The 23,221-nt window shown below is 47.2% G+C and overlaps 1 protein-coding gene across 4 annotated transcripts in view; it reads right to left on the bottom strand.

The window, feature by feature from the left end:
• The window catches only part of RAB37 (RAB37, member RAS oncogene family), a 77,799-nt gene that overhangs the window by 20,833 nt on the left and 33,745 nt on the right, over nucleotides 1-23,221 (bottom strand). The window contains exons 2-3 of one of the 4 annotated variants that reach the window (XM_081850924.1): nucleotides 22,400-22,510; nucleotides 952-1,062 (exon numbers count right to left, since the gene is read on the bottom strand). In XM_081850924.1, coding sequence (XP_081707050.1) covers nucleotides 952-1,062; nucleotides 22,400-22,510 — 222 coding nt within the window. Of the gene's footprint in view, nucleotides 1-951; nucleotides 1,063-7,484; nucleotides 8,869-22,399; nucleotides 22,511-23,221 lie in introns of those variants that run through there. The other 3 variants (XM_081850923.1, XM_081850922.1, XM_081850921.1) reach the window with 3 other exon arrangements.

Here is a 23,221-nt window from a genome sequence, read left to right as displayed (position 1 = left end):
GGATCTAAAAAACACTTGTGTACATTAACTTGAGTTGGTCCAGTAAAGCTTTATGCTGTGTCTACTTTGGCCCTTATTTTACCCTTTGCCTGCCCTGTTCTCATCTCAGGGCTGAGCTCCACATCGTGTTAATTGTGTGGCTTGCAGCCACATGTCAGGGAATTTTAAACAACAACATTTTGATCCTAGGTGCAGGGGGCTCGACATTCCATTGGGACTGCAACATAGAGCAGGGGTCAGCAAACTTACCATGCCTCGGGCTGGTGTCTCCAGCGCCGATTGCACGGCGGGTGGGAGCGCGTGCCCATACACGTGCGCACATGCTATTTCTGGTGCACTTCCGGGTTTGATGAGCACTGGAAATAGCTTGTGCGCATGTGCATGGGCCTCCTCCGACCTGAATGTGCACAGGAAATAACGCTTGCACATGCGCAAATAAGGCTTGTACATGTGCAAATAATGCTTGCACATGCACACAAGCTATTTCCAGTGCTCCTCTGACCCATGCAGCACAGTGCCGGTAAGAGCGGGTGGAGGCAGCGGGTGGCAGGGGTCACCGCGGGCCGGATAAACGAGTCCCTCGGGCCTTATCTGGTCTGCGGGCCTTAGTTTGGGGACCCCTGACATAGAGGGAATGGGGTATTTCCTCCCCAGCTACTATCCTAGTGGAAATCCCCTCCCTGCTCTGCAATTGGTCCTAATGGGACTAATGAGCTATGCATTCCCATCACTACCAGCAGTGTGTGCGACAGAAGGGTAGGGGTAGCACTTTTAATTGGGATCATAGCTGAGGAGGAAAGGGTTAAAGAACCCCTCCTTGCATGCTACAACCCCAGTCACATAAGATTACATTAAAAAAAAAAAACCTATGCAATTAACATAATCTCAGCCATTCCCTGCGCTGTAACAGAAGCATCTCTCTGCATTGGTTGGCAGCTGTAGTGCTCTCACCCGGAAGTCTATGCCGACAGTGGCTATGAAGGTCCCAGAGAGGAAGGCCCCGTCTTTGAACTGGATGAGGAAGCAGGTTTTCCCCACGCCTGAATCTCCAAGCAGCATCACCTACAACATGGGGTGCAAAAGCCCATTAATAGTGCAAGGGACAGCACATACCTTCGGTGGGAGCTGGGAAGTCGATGGGAAATGGAGGAGTAGGAGGAAGAGCTGAGTGCTCTGAGGTCCAGGGCCTGGTAAGGGATGCCAAGCTCAAGCAAACACAAGAGCAGGCTGCTCTTTGCTGTTTCAAGAGTCAGATTCACTTCCTGGCTGATTGCTTGGCTCCTGGTGTTACATAACGGGCCAATGCCCTATTGTTTGAAGACCTATTTGAAGTTCCACTTAAATAAGCTTCCCCCCTGGATCGCTAGATGGTGGGGAAATCTAATCTAGCAAGCCAGGAGGCCAGCCAACAGCAGCAAAACAATCATAGGAAAAACTTAATCTTTACTCTCGTGTTAGCTCCCCCATCAGACTTCTCTGGGTCAGCCTCACAATGTTGACAGTGGCTATTCCTCAACATGGGACACATGCAACAGAATGCTGTCAGCTCCTTGAAACCTGTTTGTTTCCCTCCTGCCTTAATGCTACTGCTATCCATTCTTAAGGAAATCAGCCCCGAGTGCTCACTGGAAGAACAGATCCTGAAGCTGAGGCTCCAATACTTTGGCCACCTCATGAGAAGAGAAGACTCCCTGGAAAAGACCCTGAAGTTGGGAAAGATTGAGGCCACAAGGAAAAGGGGACGACAGAGGATGAGATGGTTGGACAGTGTTCTCGAAGCTACAAACATGAGTTTGACCAAACTGCGGGAGGCAGTGGAAGACAGGAGTGCCTGGTGTGTTCTGGTCCATGGGGTCACGAAGAGTCGGACACGACTAAATGACTAAACCACCACAACAAAGCTTGCAAGCGATGGTCTGGGGTTTTATGACCAAGCCATGGTCCCTCTGGGTTCACTGTAGGAGGCAGTATGGCTCTAAATACCATCTGCTGGGAGTGACAGGTGGGCAGAGTGCTGTTGCATTTAGGACTAACTTCTGGGCTTCTCACAAGCATCTGGAAGACCACTTTGAGAAGAGAATCTTGCGCTAGATGTACATTGCCCTGATCTAACAGGGATCTTCTCATGACCTTCCAAGAGGTCCTAAGAAGTCTTCCTACCTTCCATGCTGTCTCAAGAACTGTGCATTGGGACATGTAATCTTCTGCCTGTAGATGAGCAATCTTGAGGGGCACTAAGCCCACAATTCTCTGGAGTTCCAGGCCTCTCTTGCACATTTGTAATCATCTCTTCTTTCTCAGGATGACTAGAAGGTTATAAACCCTCTTCCCTGACTGGTTGCCCTCATTTCCATGACTTCTACTACTTTGCCACTGTTTCCCCTCTCCTGACCAAGAGAGATGGTCTGGCCTGGAGCCACTCCAGCTGCCAGCTGCCAGCTGCTACTGCAATTGCTTATTCAATGGGCAGAACACTTTGTCTCAGTATATTCAAGCTGCAAGCAACATGCTCCAGTTCCTGCTTTTGCTCAGTCATCTAGCCACCTTAGGGATACAGGAGATCTTTGGTTCAATACCTGGAATCTCTTGGTAGGGCTGGGTTCTGCAGAGCCACTTCCAGTCACTGTAGACCAGGACTTCCAAAACTTGGGTTGCCAACTGTTTTTGGACTACAACTCCCACCATCCCTAGCTAGCAGGACCAGTAGTCAGGGATGATGGGAATTGTAGTCCAAAACCAGCTGGAGACCCAAGTTGGGGAAACTCTTCTGTACTGAGCTAAAGGCAGCTTCCTATTTTCCTTATATTCACCTCTGGAAAGTCTTTAGTCAACTTCTTTTACAGCGATAGAACCAAATATGAACAACCAATGGAGCTGTGCAGGGCCACATATTTAACTTTGGTTTTGAATGTTCTGCATTTTTTTATTGCAGACAACAAGGCTGTGTGAGGCTTACCTCCATATAAACTGTCCATAGGACCAAAGACTTTGGGGTGGACAGTTTACCCAAGACGAATCTGTGATTTCAAAGAAATTCCCTACTAGGGTCAGTGCTCCTCCTCCTCCTCCACTCCTAGGATTTGTTCATTGCCTTAAACAAGCAAGTTTTTCCCCTTCCCATCATGAGCAAACAGTGTCTCTGTAAGCTCCAAGCCTTTGTAAACCCCTCAAGTAATCTGCAATGGCCCAGCTGAAAACAACACCTGCATCTCAGGTCTTCTTTGGCTGGAGCCAGATTTGTCATTGATATATATGAGCAGGCTGTGATTAGGGTCTCAAGTCTGTATACAGCAAATAGTCCCTTCGCTCTCTTCCCCTTTGTCTGTAGAATGTCCCCTAAAAGTCACTGTGGCTATAAATGCACATAGGCTCCACCAGGGCTCACAGAGGCTCCACTATGGCTTGAGGACCTCCCAGATAAACACCTGAGAGGTACCATTACAGCACTTTACCCAGGTGATACATGTCATGAGCTAACTCTGTTTGATCTGGGACTACCCCCCCCAGCCGCCTCACCCATGTTGCCAGATAGCTGAGCAAACACGCAAGCCAGCATCCACTCCTCCTAAGCAAACAGACCTCAGCTTAGAAGTCCTGGTTTTGTTGGCAGCTCTGGGTCCATTTTCTACACTGGGGAGAGGAAGGTGTTATCTGAGCTGTTTCTGAGAAACAAAGAGGAGTCTTCCTTGTGGCATCTTTAAAACTTATTTCCCAAGGGGGGTAGCTGGCTAGTCTGATGAAGCAGAAGCAGAAGAAGAAGAAGAAGAAAAAGAAGAAGAGAACAGAAAAAAGTATTGTCTCTTCTTAAAGACTAACAAATTTTATTATGGCATAATGGGCTGCAGTCCATGAAAGCTTATGCTATAATAAAATCTGTTAGTTTTTAAAGTGACACAAAACTCTCTGTTGTTAAAGACCAATAGTGATAATATCATCATCATCATCATCATCATCACCATCACCACTTTTCTTCCACAGGGTTCAAAGAGGCATACAAAGTTCTCCTCCTTCCTGTTTCATCCTCTCAACAACCTTGTGAAGTAGGCTAGCCAGCCTTTCTCAACCTGTGGGTCCCCAGACGTTGTTGAACTACAACTCCCATTACCCCAGCTAGCAAGGCCAGAGCTCAGGGATGATGGGAGGACCCACAGGTTGAGAACTGCTGAGCTAGACTGAGAGACAGTGCCTGGCCCAAGGTTTCTCACTTTCACGTCTGAGTGGGGATTTGAACCCAGGTCTTCCCAGGTCCTACTGCACCACCCTATCGTAAGCTTTCATGGACTACAGCCCAGTTTTCATCCAGTGATCTCTAGACCACAGGAATTTCTGCTGCAATAAACCATTTGTAAAAAAAAGACTTCCTTTCTTGCGTTCCCAATGTAACAGACTAACAAGAGACGCACCCCCCACCCTACCCCGGAATGTGTCCTTTGAAAAATGTCGATCAGCAAGTGCTCATCCCCCTATAAAGAATGGTTCTGCCAGTCTACTCTGAGATAACAGCAATCTCTTTTCTGTCACTAGGGGACAAGCCTACGTTCAGATATGTCAGCAGCCCTTGCAGGAAAAGCAAACAATGAGGTCAAGACTTTTGAAGTGTCTTCCGAGCTGCTCCTATTCCAAATGGATACAGCCCCATTCCCTAAGGCACAGATTTCCACCATGAGTTAAAGTAGGAGGCCTGCTTCACATTTACACATTGCAGAATCTACGAGGAAGACTTGTCCTTGGGGGAGCCAAACCCATGGGGAGCCAAAGAGGGGAAAGCACCCGAAAGGTTTGAGGTCACTAGCGTGTGGGTTGGTGTGGCTCAGTGCGAACCAGAGAGTTTTGAGGAAGTTCAGAGGTTGCCTGAAGTAGAAGCCAGGAAATGGCAAGAGGCAATGCAGAAGGAAATGAGCTCAATGGAGTCTCTAAGTGTGTTCTCCATCATGACACTACCAACAGGCAAGCAGGCCGTGAGCAGCCACTGGGTTTACCCTCTTAAGCCCACAGCAACTGGAGAACCACAGTACAAGGCTAGACTGGTAGCCAGAGGGTTCACACAGCCAACACATCAGCACACGCTGTGTTTTACTCTGCTACAGTCCGGAGAAGCTGAGAGGCAGCAGATGAGGCAGCAGACCTCATATACTCCACAAAACCCCTTCCGTTTTTATGCTTATTGGAAGGAAGCAAGTCCCAGAGCACCAACTTATGCAGAGAAGGATGTATGCAGAGAGTTGGGTTGGAAGCTGTCATCATTTTGCTGTCTCTGTAACACAGGGGTCGCCAGTTTGGTGCCTGTGGGCATACATGTGCTTGCAGAGGCCTTTCCTGGTGCCCACAGTGCCCCCCTCCATTAGACTTGAAAGAAGCAATAGGTTGTGGTGCATGTCTGGTTGCCGTGTGTGGTTCTTCAGCTTGCAAATGCGCAAAGACCTGTAGAAGGTCAGGGCGATGGGAATCTAGGGTGAGTGTTGGGGTTTGCATTGTCAGGCATCTGCCAGGGCCTGACAATGGATCCTCCAGGGATCCTTGACCTTGCTTCTACTCCTTTGTGCCACTGTGTGGATCACTAGTGAAGCCCAGCCAGATGGGCGAGGTACTAGCCCAACCCCTGCGACCCAGGATTATTATTATTTTGCCCAAGCTGGGGTTCAAACACACAACCCTGAGGTTAAGAGTCGCATGCTCTACAGACTGAGCTATCCCATGAAGTGGCCCTTTGCATGGCTCCCACTACTGGTGGGACTGGTGGGGCAGGAGACAGGGCAACAGTGAGACTAAGGAGACAGCTGGCAGGTAGTGCCTTGACTGGGTGTAAGAAGGCAGCCAGGCAGGTGGGGGCAGGTGGGAATGACCTCCGCATTCAAAAGAGCTCCAGCTTACTAGAGGCTCACCCGAATCCCCAGATGACAGAAGACCTGGGCCTTGCCAGGCTTGCAAGGCAGGCTATTCATCAGCCTTCCAATGCTACCGTTTTTCATAATGAGAGTGGCTTGTCAGTGGCATCCTGTGAAGGTGAAAAGACAGAACTTCCATCCCCCCCGTTAGCTTTTCATGGTTCAAAGCTGGCTTTGTACGAAATTGACAGCAAAGACCAAGCTGGACACCTGCAAAGGACTCCTTGGAAAGCCACACTGAAAAGCTTTGACCAGCACCCAAATCTGCTACCAGAGGATACAGCTGGCTCTGGTTATTTGTCTGTTAGCAGAGTTCCTCAACTGGGTGCTGGGATGAGGAAAGCTCATCTACAATTAACTACAGCAGCTAAAGGGCTCTGCAGTCGACCCCAGCGACCTTTCTGGGAATACGTTCTCTTCGTCGCTGCGGCAGAGAGGTTTCCCAGAGCTCACACCCCTAGGTTGAGGAGAGCCATGAAAAAGCTGCATTTGAGGAAGCTAACCCCTTTGCCCTGCATAAAGCTTCTCTCTCTCTCTCCCCCCACCCCCTGCTGCTGCTTTCATTCTGAGAGATGCGTCTGCTGACCAACCTCCCCACAAAGCCCACTTTTAGCAGCTTCCTCCGGGTGTGGTTTGAATAGGAACTGCTCTGTTGAAGGAAAGGAGAACACTGCATTGCTGTGTCAGGGAGATTCATTTTAAGTTGCTCAAGAACGAGAAGCTGACAAGCACCCCAACCTATAAACAACCTGCTATGATGTCTAAATGGAGACAGGGTTTCGCCTCAGTCAGAGATTGGCAAGGCCTCTGCAATCAAGGCTTAGAAGCCTAGAAACCAACCAGTGGCTGTTTTCAGTTTCATTTGCAAGCTCAGCCACCTTTGCTGACAGAGTGGTGGAAGTCGGGTGACAGGTAGAAACCCAGGCTGGAAAAGCAGCACCTGTTGAACTTCTACCACCTGTGTAGGTAAACTTTTTAGCAGGAGCCAGGGCACTCCATTGTACAGACTGGCAGTTGATTCTTACTGGCAATGGAGCAGAGTTCTGCCTCATCCACCTGAGGGCAGCAGGGCAGGCCAGGTGGCTCAAACAGCACTGCCTGCTCTCTGCCCTATAGCATCTGCACCTGAGGCAGCCACATCACTGGAGATCCTAAAGTCACCGCTTCGTTTTTAGAATGCAGGAAGCAGAGTGCCTTTGAGCACATGCAAATTTACTTTCCTGGTCCCCAAATGGCTACAAGCAACCTCCAAACATCTGGGGTGTCTTTCTAAGCAGGGTTGAGTCCCTCCCGCACCTTTCACTTTAGAAGCTGGCAGGGGGGGGGCAAGAAAGGCCCCCCACTCTTTGCCCAGGGATGCTGGCAGAGTGGGACCCAGGCAGGAGAGTTTCAGAGCTGGAAGGAGAACGACCAGTGAATAGAGGAAACTTAAAACTACGTCCCGTAGAGAGTGGGCACGCCATGTGCGCCACGACGAAGGCGAGAGGGCAGTGCCCGCGTCCCAATAGCGGAGCCCCCTCCCCTCCAGCAGCCCCCTCCCCTTCCCTCCCCGCCACACCCACTCGCGCCCCCTGGCGCCCAACCCGAGCAGGCTCCGACCTTGCCGGCGACGTCGTAACTCCCGCCCAGGGAAGCGGCTTTTCTCAACAGCGGAGGCGCGGGGGTCCCGTTGCGCGCGGGAGGGGCGCCTGCCCCGTTGCTGATCATGGTGGCTTCAGTCCCCGGCCGGGCAGGGAGCAGGAACTACCTGCGAGAGGCTGGCCAGCTCCGGCCACGCTGCTAGTGCTGCTGCTGCCGCCGCCGCCCCTCCCCGGCTGCCCGCAGAACCGCCCCTTTCCAAGCCCCGAAGTGGCGGCCGTTGCGCTCAGGAAGGAACCGACGGGGCGAGTTCCAAAGCGGCTCACGGGACAGGGCCGGAGCCTTCACCCCGCCCAAGGCCTGCCGTCGCAGGATTTACTCACTTTACGCACACGTTTTGTCTACCTCGCTTATTAAGGATCGGGCAGCGGGGTAACTGCTGAGAGTGGCTCAGGGGAGACGCCCCCTTTCCCACGCTTCTTTCCAAATAGACCCCGTGAGTGGGAACTCTACGGACCTAGGGTCATTCCTGGCCCTTGCATTCAGCATCACCAAGAATGATTGGAATAAGCATCACTGTCTGCCACACTTGCTAAAGATCCAAAGTTCCCGAGAAACTGGACCCTGAGATTGAATGTGTTGGGTGATTCCCCATTCTAAGATCAATTGATTTCCGTGAAACTAAGCAGCATTTAAAACACAAAGCCTCTTCCATCTAAAATCCGCAGAGGCACATCTTTTCCATCAGTTTGACCTCTGATCTCTACGGATTTTTTATTTTAAAGACTTTGGTTACATGCAGCATGACATTTAAACAATATCTGAGAAAGAGTAAATTTGATTCCAAATGTATTCTCAGATTTCATTCAAATCTTCTCTAATCTGAGGAAATCCAGTAACAGAACAAAGTATGTGTGTTTCTGGAACTGCCAGGAATTCCTTGCTCAATTTGCACAGCAGTAAGGAATCGCCTTACCTAAACAACATCCTTATCTAACATCTCTTAAGTGAAGTTCTTTTCTTTGTACAAAATCATGCTCATAGGAATTGCGGAACACAAGGCCTCTGGCTAGAGCTAAAGGCATTTTATTCTACCCAAATATGACCAAATCTGCAGCTGGTGGAAATCAATTCTAGATTTATGATCAGAACAACCCCTTTCTTCCGCTCCCCATCCTCACCAGGCTGACTGAGAAGAAGATTCCTTCGGTGGAAATTGCTTTATATTTTCAGATCCCTGGGATTAAACAGAAACTAGAGATTGCCTGAGACAACTCTGGGGCAACAGGTCTCCAGAGAACTCTTTTATTAAACCTGTTAACCATTTTGTAGTTCCTTGGAAAAGAACATGATAAAATGCTTGCAATGTAATAAAATAAGATGAATATGAAAATAGTCAATGCACCCAAAGAGACATAATTCAGCTCTGTGAGGTCACAAAATCCTGAAAGGTGCTAAGTCATGCTGCTCCCTGGGAATTTTGTGGGTGGGTCAGTAATGGATCATTTCTCCCCGGTGTTTGTTCTGTTGTTTCAGCTGCTCTAACAATGTCTACATTAAAGAGGAAATAGTGGCTTGCCAGTAGCATGCTATCGCCTTTTTGTCAAATAAGAACCCCGTCTTTACCTGTACAGAGGTACCTTGGATTACATATGCTTCAGGTTACAGACTCTGCTAACCCAGAAGTATTACCTCGGGTTAAGAACTTTGCTTCAGGATGAGAACAGAAATCTTGCTCTGGCGGCACGGCGGCAGCAGGAGACCCCATTAGCTAAAGTGGTGTTTCAGGCTAAGAACAGTTTCAGGTTAAGAACGGACCTCCGGAACGAATTAAGTACTTAACCCAAGGTACCACTGTATCTATTTATGTATTGATTTTCTCAATTCTCATTCATGATCTGCAGATGCTTCAATTTTTGATACAGCCAGAGAAGGAAGGGAGCTACATACAAATACTGAAAGCTTTAACTTTCTTTCCAATAAAATAAAAAAATTACTTTTAAAATGTTAATTTAAAATCTGCACATGTTTCATTGAAATGATAGAATATGCAAGCGCCACATTCCTTCCATGGGAATTTTCAAATTATGGTTTTATCACGTTTGTGTACTTGCCCTTCTTTCAAGGAACTCAGTTTTATACATAAGGCAGTTCCATGTTACCCACTCAACTGCTCCGTATGAAAAAGTGAGTGACTCATCCTGTTAACTGAGTGAATATTTAAACAGAGGTCTCCTCTGTCAAACTCTAATGCTTTGTTCATCATACCAACCTGGCCCCTAGTTTGGCAATTCAATGAATGCCCCAACCATCTTAACTCCCACAGAGGACATACAGAGAGAATAGCATTTTCTTTCCTATGTTGGAGAATCCTATATTGGGCTAAGTGGCCACGGGTGGCTAACCAGTGATCCTCAAGCTATTGTTGGGTACCCCCTGCCCGTACGGGCCAGTCTTGACAGACTCTAGGGTTGTGCGCTCATCTCACTCTAGAGGCCGGGGGCCAGCGCTGTCCGCAGACACTTCCGGGTCACGTGGCCAGCGTGACAAGCTGCATCTGGCGAGCCAGCGCAGCACATGGAACGCCGTTTACCTTCCCGCTATAAAGCGGTCCCTATTTATCTACTTGCACCCGGGGGTGCTTTCGAACTGCTAGGTTGGCAGGCGCTGGGACCGAGCGACTCCAACTCAAATCATGGCCAATGGTTAGTCATCTGTAGCCCACAGTATTTTGTACCATTGTTCTTATGAAACTCCACCCTTACTCTTAAAGGGACAGCAACCAGGAGGAGATCATCTTCTTTGAGAACTACTAGGTTAAGTAGTAGACAAGCTTCAACTGTACCTCCCACCTAGAGGCTGATGAAAGATCAAAAACTCTGGAGCGTGTATTATTTTTAAATACTATTACTTTAAAATAAAATAGTGTTATTTTTAAAAACAACAACCTTCAATCCTATTTCTCTCTCCGAACAGACTCAAGACAGGTAACAAACAGTAAAACAAACAGGATAAAAACAAACATAATCCCTTTAAAAAAAACCTCTAACACATACCCAAATTAATAAGTCAACAGTATACTTAACTAATAATTCTGTCAGTTGCAGTTCTGCCTCTCAACCTCCTCTATGCTAAAAGGGCAACAATGAGACTAAGGTGGAAGCAGAGAAGCCAGGACAACCCCCTGGACTGGTTGTAAGGCAGGTAGCCTTGGAGAAGTTTAGACTTAGGTTGGTGGGGCAGTGCCTCACTGGCAAATTGGGCCCTACTGGCAACTCTGTGGGTTTCCAAGCGATATCATTCTGGCGTTCTTAGAGCTGCCTATATTTGGTTTTTCAGATTTCAGTTTTGCAAACACATATCCAACATACAACATAAAAACAAGATTCCAAGATTCCAAATAATCACCTGGACTTCCCTCCTCCCCTTTGTGGGTCCTATTTTTAGCCATTTCCTCCTGCATCTTTTATATTATAATAATCCAAAACTCTTACATCTTCATTATGTCCAAAATTCACAATTAAACGACAGTGGTACCTCGGGTTACAGACGTTTCAGGTTACAGACGCTCCAGGTTACAGACTCCACTAACCCAGAAATTGTACCTTGGGTTAAGAACTTTGCTTCAGGATAAGAACAGAAATCATGTAGCGGCAGCGGGAGACCCCCCATTAGCTAAAGTGGTGCTTCAGGTTAAGAACAGTTTCAGGTTAAAAACGGACCTCCAGAACGAATTAAGTACTTAACCCGAGGTACCACTGTACAAGTGTTATTCCAATCCTACTAACAATTGGTTTACAATGGTTCTTAAGATAAATTATAAGTTTTCCCCACTCCTTAGGGCGAAGAACATGCCCTTCTACTAGTTCCAAGATTATTGCAGAGCTCCTGTGAAGTAGCCCCACACTTAATCTCATGTTTGATTAGGAATCAGAACCCATACATAGTTCTCTAAAACCAGACCAGCTTAGACTTGTTTGCAGATCTGCCTCCTAACAATTTAGATCTTGTTGTGCAAATGAGAAGTTGCAACGCAGAAGGTCCCATTGGGTTTCTTAGGTTATGTGACTGTCAAAAGTAAATCCATTTAAAGAAATAAATAAGCAGGGAGAAACTATGTGCAGTTCAAAGTGACAGTGCCCTCCTATACATCTCCTCAGAAGGAAGTCCCACCGGGTTCAATGGGCCTTACTCTCATGTAGGAATGCAGTTTAAGGTTTTTTTCCTAAGTGTGCAGCAATGCCCTGTCCTTTATCCAGAAAGTAAATGGTGCATGGAAACATAAGGATATGTTCCATTCACGCATTTATTTACTTATTTTTGCTTGTCCGAGCTACTCTCCAGGTCTCCAAGACCTTATATTTAGCCCTGATTCCCCACTACCCTTCACTAGAAGAACCTGTTTTTCCGGTCTCTGTACCAATGCCGCAGAAAATATTCGAGAAATGTAAAATCCATCAGATCAGGAAAACTGAATGTAGATTATAGTTCCTTTGGCATAGAATCATAGAATCATAGAATCATAGAGTTGGAAGAGACCACAAGGGCCATCGAGTCCAACCCCCTGCCAAGCAGGAAACACCATCAGAGCACTCCTGACATATGGTTGTCAAGCCTCTGCTTAAAGACCTCCAAAGAAGGAGACTCCACCACACTCCTTGGCAGCAAATTCCACTGTCGAACAGCTCTTACTGCCAGGAAGTTCTTCGTAATGTTTAGGTGGAATCTTTTTTCTTGTAGTTTGGAACCATTGCTCCATGTCCACTTCTCTGGAGCAGCAGAAAACAACCTTTCTCCTCCTCTATGTGACATCCTTTTATATATTTGAACATGGCTATCATATCACCCCTTAACCTCCTCTTCTCCAGGCTAAACATGTCCAGCTCCCTTAGCCGTTCCTCATAAGGCATCGTTTCCAGGCCTTTGACCATTTTGGTTGCCCTCCTCTGGACACGTTCCAGTTTGTCAGTGTCCTTCTTGAACTGTGGTGTCCAGAACTGGACACAGTACACCAGGTGAGGTCTGACCAGAGCAGAATACAGTGGCACTATTACTTCCCTTGATCTAGATGCTATATTCCTATTGATGCAGCCCAGAATTGCATTGGCTTTTTGAGCTGCCGCGTCACACTGTTGGCTCATGTCAAGTTTGTGGTCAATAAAGTTTGTGGCAATAAAAGATCAGGCTAAATTCAAATCGAAAGCCAGGCGGAATTGCTCTGTCTTACAGGCCTGATGGAAGGAGGTTAAATCCTGAAGGGCCCTAGTCTCATGGGACAGAACATTCCACCAGGTCAGAGCCATCACTGAGAAGGCCCTGGCTCTGGTGGAGGATAGTCTGACTTCCTTAGGGCCCAGGACCTCTAAACTACTGTTATTCATGGACCTTAAGGTCCTCTGTGGGGCATACCAGGAGAGGCGGTCCCATAAATACGAGGGCCCTAAGCACGGGGTTTTTGAAACACCCAAAACGAGTGAAGGCTTCTCATAGGCGTTTCGCAAGTGGCAATGATGAAGGAATCCACAATGCAGAGAAAAATCTATGGTCTTCGCACTGACCCTGCAAATTGTTTTCTTGCAGTTTCATGAGAGAATAGTAACTTTCTGCTCCTGACACCTGTGCAGTCAAGCAGGTGCTGAGTTTTGCCCAAAGGCTTTGTAACCCTGATAACGGAGTATGGCAAAACTCTGTCCTTGCAGGGCAGGACAGCTGAAAGTGAGAAGGTACAAGGAGTAACATTGTCTCTTTGCCAATTCAAGGCATTGGGGTTGAAGGCCACATGAGGTTACCAATGCCTCCTAGCCATGATGGCTTGGCTCTGCCCCCACAGTTCAAGGCAGTAATGCTTCTGAATATCAGTTGCTAGAAACCACAGTGAGGGGGTGTCTTTGTGCTCAAATCCTGCTTGTGGGTTTCCCGCTTGAAGGAGTGTCTCCACCCCATCGTTCTGCCCAGACACTGAGGTCCAGCGCTGAGGGCCTTCTGGCAGTTCCCTCACTGCAAAAAGCCAAGTTACAGGGAACCAGGCAGAGGGCCTTCTCGGTAGTGGCACCCGCCCTGTGGAACGCCCTCCCACCAGATGTCAAAGAGGAAAACAACTACCAGACTTTGAGAAGACATCTGAAGGCAGCCCTGTTTAGGGAAGCTTTTAAAGTTTGATGCATTATTGTATTTTAATATTTTGTTGGAAGCCACCCAGAGTGGCTGGGGAAACCAAGCCAGATGGGTGGGGTATAAATAATAATTAATAATAATAATAATAATAATAATAATAATAATAATAATAACCACCACATGGGCTATTGGACTATAATAGTAACCACATGGGCTATTGGACTGATCCAGTAGGCTCTTGATGCACCATGACTGGAAGGGGACGGGGTTTCTTCTTTTCCTTAGGCGGTAAAATGTCTCGGGCTGGTTCAGGATTGTGAACAAATTAAATTGCGATTCTTGACATAGGAATTCAATGGTTCTGGAATGCAGCTCAGGACTGAACTCTGAATATGGATAAATGGCAAAGAGCTGCCCTTAAGAAAGAGTTTTTATTTTATTTTGCCCCACTAGAAATCCTTTATGAGAGCAAGCAGCCAGTGTTTAAAATTCCACCAAGCCCTCTCCCCTAGTATTTACTAGTATTTGGTTTTAGCTGTTGAAAGATCTTTAGTGTGGTTTTCCAAGTAGATAATAATAATAATAATAATAATAATAATAATAATAATAATAATAATAATTTATTTATACCCTGCCCATCTGGCTGGGTTTCCTCAGCCACTCTGGGCAGCTACCAACAGAATATTAAAATACAATAGTCCATCAAACATTAAAAATTTCCCTAAACAGGGCCGCCTTCAGATGTCTTCTAAAAGTCTGGTAGTTGTTTTCCTCTTTGACATCTGGTGGGAGGGTGTTCCACAGGGTGGGTGCCACCACCGAGAAGGCCCTCTTTTCCATTACATGCATCTCCTTCTCCCCATCTTATCTTCACAACAACCCTGGGAGGAAGGCTAGGCTGAGAGGATACAGCTGGCCCAAGAGCACTCATGGCTGAGTTGGTGATTTGAACCTGGGTCTCTCAGGTCCTAGCCCAACTCTAATAAATATTAGGAAGCTTCTTGGCTTACAACAAATGGGGTGAGCCATGGGAGTCTTCTAGCTGTGTCAGATAAAAGGGGAAATTGCCTTCATGGTAGAAGAAACCTCTAAGAGCGTTGCCAACTTCATTTTTAATTGTGCTTTAAAAAAACCCACAGATTTAATTTATTGCAGGCCTGGGGAGTGAAAGCGTGGCAGTGAGCATTTTGAATTATAGGCATGTTTGGAACAAACGCTGCTAAGACCAGTAAATATTTAAGGAAAAAAACATTCTGTACTGCTGAAAGCTTCCTTGATAGTACAGTGCCTTTTATTCCAGAGACGTGTGATTTATTAGATTTTGGGGCTTGTGGGTTGGCTCGTTGCCTTTTTATTGGCTGAACAACACTTATTTTTATTTTACCGCCTGCTCTCTGCAATCAGCAGGAGAGGCTCTTTTCTGTGTCCCACATAGCGTGGATGGTAGCAAGTGAAAGGCTGATTTTATTTTATTTTTTGAATATTTTGAATAAATAATTGCTTTCAATTGTTTTTACCAATAATTTTATCATTTTATACTTTTTTGTAAACCACTTTGGAATTTTTTTAAAAAAATAAATTTTATGAAATGAATGAATGAATGAATAATACCTTCAAGCAAGTTGAAAAGGCAATTCTCAAGATCAAACCTTTTTTGCCTAAAAGTGCCACAAGGGGGCAGGCTTGCGCTTCAGAGCTTCTCAGAATTTATCCTATACAGTACTGCATATTTTGATAGCCAACTCATTCTGGGAGCAGGGAACCTCATGTAACCCAAACATCCTCCTCCTCACACTAGAGGAAGGTATCTGCAGCCTTGGGGAAAGTCTAAGGTTTGCAGAGTTTACTAAAACAAATTAGAGGCAAAAACACCCTAATGACAGCTGAACATGTTTAGTAGCTGCTGAACAATGACTAATTGGGGCTGGAAGGAAAACCTGGGGGACGGGGGGGGGGGGTTTAAGAAAATTAAATGGAGTTTTCCTGAAAAGGGCACAGTTGGCTAGCATCCTGAAAAGGAGCACTCCACACATTTTCTTCCAGGTCCTATGTGCTTGTTGACTATCTCAAATAGCAGCACTTCTGCAGAAATGAGTCATGGTCCTTTAAAAAGTAACAAATTAATCAATTCAATTAATAATGACAACAGTTTTTGCATTCTACCATAACTTTTTCCAAAAATGTTCTCCCACAGGAGGAAAATATTTTTGCCAAAATCACCCCTCCCTCTAGCAAGCAATCTAAGCGTACATTTGTTGCAAATTACTCTGCTGATTTCATTCCCTCAGCCAGAAAGGGGAAAGGTCTCTCCTTTGTTAGGTAAAGGTAAAGGGACCCCTGACCGTTAGGTCCAGTCGCGGCTGACTCTGGGGTTGCAGTGCTCATCTCGCTTTATTGGCTGAGGGAGCTGGTGTACAATTTCTGGGTCATGTGGCCAGCATGACTAAGCCGCTTCCGGCGAACCAGAGCAGCGCACAGAAACGCCGTTTACCTTCCTGCCGAAGCGGTACATATTTATCTACTTGCACTTTGACGTGCTTTCAAACTGCTAGGTTGGCAGGAGCAGGGACTGAACAACGAGAGCTCACCCCGTTGCAGGGATTTGAACCGCCGACCTTCTGACTGGCAAGTCCTAGGCAATGTGGTTTAACCCACAGCGCCACCTGCGTCCTCCTCTCCTTTGTTACTTTTCATCAAACAGTAAGACAAGCAGTGGGTAAAGGTTATGAGATAGCCATTTATAATTAACAATCCTGGAGTGACTCCCGTGACCATATCAAACAAGAAAATACGACACATACCATATTTGGAATCTGGGTGACCATAACAGAAGAAATCACCTACAAGTGGATTGTGAACATGGAACATTTACATCGTTATGGGAAGTGGTGCCAGGGATGGTGGCCTTCAACACATAGGCCCATAAAGCAGTTCCCCCTGACCTGGCGCCTTCCAGATGTTTTGGACCACATCTCCCATCAGCCTCAGTCAGCGTAGCCAACGGTCAAGGATGGAGGGACATGCATCCCAAAACATCTGGATGGAAGGACACCAGGAAATGCTACTCATGTCATGTCACACATGCCCCTGGTTTTTGAAGAGGTCTTCTTCATAAAGCTGTGGGACGTGAGAGCCTACAGTTATGAAGTATTTCACAGCAGTGGCGTAACGTGGGTTGCTAGCACCCGGGGCTGGGAGGGAGGGAAACAGATAGAGTACACATGCACATTCAACTATCTAACAGTATCCACATCACCCAGGAGATTGCAACCACAGAGATAATAAAAGAATAGTTGTTCCGTTGTCTGGAAAGGTCACTTCCTGGTTTGCATGAAGAAGTTGTTTTCAACGGAGCCCAGTGATGTAATTGCGTAGCTGTATTGAGGCAGCACCAGGTGTTGAAACTTTCCATCCCTAACCATTTTTGGCGCCCCAGTGGCTCCACCCCACGCCATGCCACTGTTTCCCAGAGCAACGCAAGAAGTGCCACCATCTTGGGCTGTGGAAGAAGAAGGTTACAGACCTGGCTGGTGTGCTGTGCTGTGCTGTGCAGGGTGCCTCTGGGATGGGGCGATGTTTGCTCACAAGCAGCCGATGGAGCCCAAGGCTGAGTGGAATCCATCCAGGCAGGAGAGAAGGAAAGGCAGGAAGCAAAAGGCACGGACAAGGCGAGGAGGCAGGGCAAGGCAAGGCAAGGCAGGCAGGCAAGCTAGGATCACAAGGCAGGAACACGGTGTGAGCAGCGGTTAAGCAGGACTCCTCAAAGGGCCAGGGGCTACCAGGAGATAGCAGGAAGCTGACACGTGACTTGACTCTAGCCAATCAGGGGCAGAGGGAAATGGCCCTCCGTCGCCCTTTCCTTCTCTGTCTCCCAATTCTTTCCCCCCAAGCCAGACCCAAGTGGTGACACATAGAGCAGCCGTGTTCTGGCCTAGGAAATGTTTGGCCTTTTCCTCAAGTCCTCTCCTGGGTCCGATGCCTGCCATGAAGGGCTACTGTACCTGTCACTCAGTGGCAAAAGATAATAATAATAATAAATTTTATTCATACCCCGCCCTCCCCAGCCAAGACCAGGCTCAGAGGACCTAACACCAGGTGTAAAAACAATTGATTAAAATTCAACTTAAAAACAAGATTTAAACAAGATGAAAAGATGAAAGCCATTTATGCACAACTAAGTGTGTGTGTGTGTGTGCGTGCGCGCACACGCGTGTGTGTGCACATCCTAAAAATGTACCTAGCCATGAGGGCCCAGGGACATCTCTGCTCCCTGTGGTTATTTCATTCCTTGCTCGTGGTAAATGGGTCATCTGTCTCATTTGGAATAAAATTGTTTGTTTGTTTATTTCCCCGCCCATTTGGCTGGGTTTCCCCAGCACCTCTGGGTGCCTTCCAACATATATAAAAACATAATAAATTGTCAAGCATTAAAAACTGTGGGGTGTTTTTCATGTTTCTTTTTTTAAAAAAAATATTTAATGATAGGCAGGCCTCACATTGTCTTCTTCTCCCCTAGGGGTCTCTTCGGAAAGTGAACTGCCTTGAATAGTGGATGGTTCAGTAGTTCAGACTTTAAAAGGCCTAAGCTTACAGACCTCCCAAGTGTCCCTATTTTCCAGGGACAGTCCGGGATTTACAAAAGCCACCCCGGTTTCTGTTTTGATACTGGAATGTACCACTTTCCCTTAGAACGTCCTTGTTTTCATTGGGTAAATGTTGGAGGGTATGATAGGACGTCCCTATATTCATTGGAGAAATGTTGGAGGGCCTGGAGTTATGCAACCACTGAGTCAAGAAGTAACTATACAACCTTTAAAAGACGTCTGAAGACAGTCATGTCCAGGGAAGTTTTTTTAATTTTCAAAGTTTTAATACATTTTTACATATGTTGGAACCTGCCCTGAGTGACTGTGGCAATCCAGTCAGATGGGTGGGATGTAATAACAACAACAACAACAACAACAACAACAACAACAACAACAACAACAGTAATAATAATAAAATAAATAAAGTAAAGGTAAAGGGACCCCTGACCATTAGGTCCAGTCATGACTGACTCTGGGGTTGTGGCGCTCATCTCGCTTTATTGGCCGAGGGAGCCCATGTACAGCTTCCGGGTCATGTGGCCTGCATGACTAAACCGCTTCTGGCAAACCAGAGGAGCGCACGGAAGCTGTTTACCTTCCCGCCAGAGCGGTACCTATTTATCTACTTGCACCGGTGTGTTTTCAAACTGCTAGATTGGCAGGAGCAGGGAGCGAGCAACGGGAGCTCACCCCGTCATGGGGATTCGAACTGCCGACCTTCTGATCGCCAAGTCCTAGGCTCTGTGGTTTAACCCACAGCGCCACTCGCGTCCCTAATAAAAGAATAGGAAGTCACTATTTTTATCACAGAAATGTTGGAGGGTATGAGCTTATCCTGCCAGTTTTAGAGTTGGTCACGCATCCTTCTCAGACAGGTTGACAGGAGCAAGATTGCTCTGCACGCACACACACACACACACACACACACACAGAAACAACATATAAAGCAGGTCACAGGGTGGTTGCTGTGCATCTTGGGGTGAAGACACTTTGCAGCTATCCACACATTTTGGGGTGGGAAGCAATGGCTGCCAAAGGGGCATAAATGTGCCTTCTGCCCTGTTTATCTCAGTCATTGGGAGAGCTTTGCATACGTCAGCACTGCTCTTATCACTTAGTTTTGCTAGCTGTGTTATTAAAGAACACCTTGTGTGTGGGACACGCCATCGTGGCTCAGGCACGGTGTTGCTGCAAGATACCAAACAATGAAAACAACGACGAGGGTGCTTTTTTGGGGGGGAGGTGTGGTCTATACTGTATACATTGTGGCAGGAGCAGAAATAAGCCAATTAGAAAACCATTTAGCAAAAATAATATGTGCTTGAGGGGGCTTACACATGGCATGTGCATAAAAATCCAGGGTGCTGCTTCCGCTAAGGAAAAGGAGATTTACGAGGGGGCAATTTTTGGTAGACGTTTCTGCATGTGTGTGTGTGAGAGAGAGAAAGTGGAACAATTTTTAGTTACTTAATGGAACTTCCCCTCCCTTCTCACCCCTTTCTCACCCGCACTTCCTTTGAATTTGCTCCAGACAGCTGGGGGGTTGGGTAGGGTGGCTGAGCAGGGGAAGGAGATGGAGCTCCATTGCGCACAAGTGGAAGTTGTTCCATGAATGTAATGACTTAAAGGAAGGTAAAGGGACCCCTGACCGTTAGGTCCAGTCATGGACGACTCTGGGGTTGTGGCGCTCATCTCGCTTTATTGGCCGAGGGAGCCAGTGTACAGATTCTGGGTCATGTCGCCAGCATGACTAAGCTGCTTCTGGCGAACCAGAACAGCGCACGGTTACCTTCCCACCAGAGTGGTTCCTATTTATCTACTTGCACTTTGACGTGCTTTCAAAGTGTTAGGTTGGCAGGAGCAGGGACAGAGCAATGGGAGCTCACCCCGTCATGGGGATTTGAACCGCCAATCTTCTGATCAGCAAGTCCTGGCTCAGTGGTTTAGACCACAGTGCCACCCGTGGCCCTATGTAATGACTTGGTCAGATACAACCCCCAGTTCCTGTTCCCCCAACACACAGAGGGCTGATTTTCCTCTTGTGGGGCTCCAGGCAGATATTTGCAGGGGTAAATATGCACCTGGGGGGGAAGCAGTTTGCAGGTGGCGATTGCAGTGGGAAAGGGCTGGGCAATGGGTAGGGTTAAGCAGCCCTTTCAGCAGTAGAAGTAACCATCAAAAGTTTCCTTAGGTCTGAGACTGAGGGGCCTTCCTTTCACCTATTCTCTGGCAAGAGACCTCCTCTTTTAGGGGAAGGGTCACAGCTCAGTAGCTGAGCATCCGCTCTGGATGCATAAGGTCCCAGGTTGAATCCTGGCATCTCTAAATAGGATTGGGAGAGATTCCTGCCTAAATTGCTAGACAGCTGCTGTCAGTCCATCTGCAATACTGAGCGTGAGAGACCAATGGCTCGGTATAAAGCAGCTTCCTCTGTCCTCTGCTGCTGGGCTCTGTTTCTCTCTCTGTAATTTTACGCAGACGATGCCAGAGCGAGGGCTAAAGACCCATCTGTCCACCCAGGCATTTGTGAGGGTTTGTGAGTGGTATCTGATTGGTCTGCTATGGATTATAATGCATTCCATTGTATTTTCATGTGCTGATTCTATTGGAATGGCATTGTACGTATTGATTTGTTGTGTGCCTCCCTAGTATTACTGATGAGGAGTGGTACAGAAACGTTTTCAATAAATAAACACACACACACAAATTTCAAATAAACAAACACGTGTGCGTGTGTGTGTGTTGGTGCCTAAGGCAGAAAATGTATCTGATGCTCTCAGTGGTAAACATACAATAACAGACAAAATAATTGACAATGTGCTGCACTTTGGTGGTACTACACACACACACACACACACACACACACACACACACACACACCCTTGCATAGCAATAAGGCAAGTGGAAGTCCTAACAGTGCTCATTCTTTTTCTTCTGTTTCATTAGTAGGGGCTGACGATGGAAAGGGGAAGAATTGGACAGAAACTTTCCAATGCTTATTACTGTCCTTTCCACGGGGTCAACCACCTGTGCTGAGATTGGGTTAATCTAGGCTGTGTGCTCTGACTGGCGGGCAACTTGGAAGGACTCCTCCTCCATGTTTCTAATGGATCTAGGAAGAGCCTCATGAGGCACCAGCTTCATCAGCTGCAGTGGTGAGAGGAAAGGAATGGAGAAAAGGAAGGAAAATAGCAGGAACAGCACAGGGTTCTAGGACTGGGTGAGGGGTGGTCTAGAGAACCAGACACTTCTGTCCAGGACAGCCATAGATCTGGTATACTGAGCAGGTTCTGGCTCCTACCACCAGATTCTGTTGGTACACCTCCCATCATCCCTGGCCACTGACCCTTCTGGCTGAGGCTATTGGGAAGTGGAGTCTAATAATACCCATGAAAGGTAAAGGACCCCTGACAGTTAAGTCCAGTCACGGATGACTCTGGGGTTGCGGCGCTCATCTCGCTTTACTGGCCAAGGGAGCTGGCGTTTGTCCGCAAAGAGTTTTTCCGGGTCCTGTGGCCAGCATGACTAAGCCACTTTTGGTGAAACCAGAGCAGCACACGGAAATGCCGTTTACCTTCCCACCGGAGTGGTACCTATTTATCTACTTGCACTTTGACGTCCTTTCGAACTGCTAGGTTGGCAGGAGCTAGGACAGAGCAACGGGAGCTCACCCTGTTGCGGGGATTCAAACAGCCCATCTTCCAATCGGCAAGCCCTAGGCTCTGTGGTTTAACCCACAGCTCTGTGGTTTAACCCATAGGACCACAGATTTCTCACCCCCAACGTAGTGATATCTGGAACCCCATAAATAGGTGTAACATCCTGGTGTTTAGACCAGTTTCCTGATGATGCAGTCTTCAATTTAATTTGCTACCACCATCTGCTGGGCTTCATTGCACAGAAAGCCAGATGTCAGTACATGTACAGTGGTACCTCGGGTTACATACGCTTCAGGTTACATACACTTCAGGTTACAGACTCCACTAACCCAGAAATAGTGCTTCAGGTTAAGAACTTTGCTTCAGGATGAGAACAGAAATTGTGCTCTGGCAGCGCGGCAGCAGCAGGATGCCCCATTAGCTAAAGCGGTGCTTCAGGTTAAGAACAGTTTCAGGTTAAGTACGGACCTCTGGAACAAATTAAGTACTTAACCCGAGGTACCACTGTATAGTAAAGGTCTGCCCTCATTTAAGTAACCATTCTCAAACATGCCTAGAGTAGCCAAGTGGCCCTTACGGTAAATCCGATGCCCACAGTTGCAGAAAAAGAGCCTGGTATGAACTTGCCCTGGTCAAACTGAACCAGCAGTGATGTCTTCCCAACTCCGCTGTCTCCAACCAGGATAGTCTGTGGGAATCAGACCAAAAAAAATCACGTTAGCGTCCGAATTAAAAGGACCGAGGCCCCATTTCTCTGTTCTCAGTGTACAAATGCTGGCAGCAGATTAATTGGTAACTTTGTAATACTGGAGAGACGTGGTTAGACATGGGTTTGAGAGTATGACACCCACAGGAATATTTCAGGGGGAGAAGCAAAGTAAATACAGCCGTACCTTGGTTTTCGAACAGCTTAGTTCTCGAACGTTTTGGCTCCCGAACGCTGCAAACCCAGAAGTGAGTGTTCCGGTTTGCGAACATTCTTTCGGAAGCCGAACGTCTGACGGGGATTCTGCGGCTTCCAGTTGGCTGCAGGAGCTTCCCATAGCCAATCAGAAGCCGCGCTTTGGTTTTCGAACGTTTTGGAAGTCAAACGGACTTCATTCAACTTCCAAGGCACGAATGTACTCCAAACAAATAAATGCACATCATTGACATCTAAGAACAGGCCCTTCATTTCTGATAAATCAGCTGACGTTGCAGCACTGAGTCCTGGGTAGACCTGGCCTCTGAGAACCTTGTGTTCCAAGTCTCTCTCATTTCTCAGTGGGGTAGATCAGTAGTCCAGCAACAGGAAGACCTAGCATCCAAACAAAGTATTTCAACGTACCACTGCAGCCCTCAATCCTGTCCTTGCCTCCCTTCACCTGTTTGAGCCCTTCATTAATTGCATTGCATCTAC

The sequence above is a fragment of the Podarcis erhardii genome (assembly GCF_964252035.2).
Source record: "Podarcis erhardii genome assembly, chromosome: 2".
NCBI lineage: Eukaryota > Metazoa > Chordata > Lepidosauria > Squamata > Lacertidae > Podarcis > Podarcis erhardii.
The sequence above is the reverse complement of the archived record's forward strand: the minus strand, read 5'-3'. Positions and strand labels throughout refer to the sequence as shown.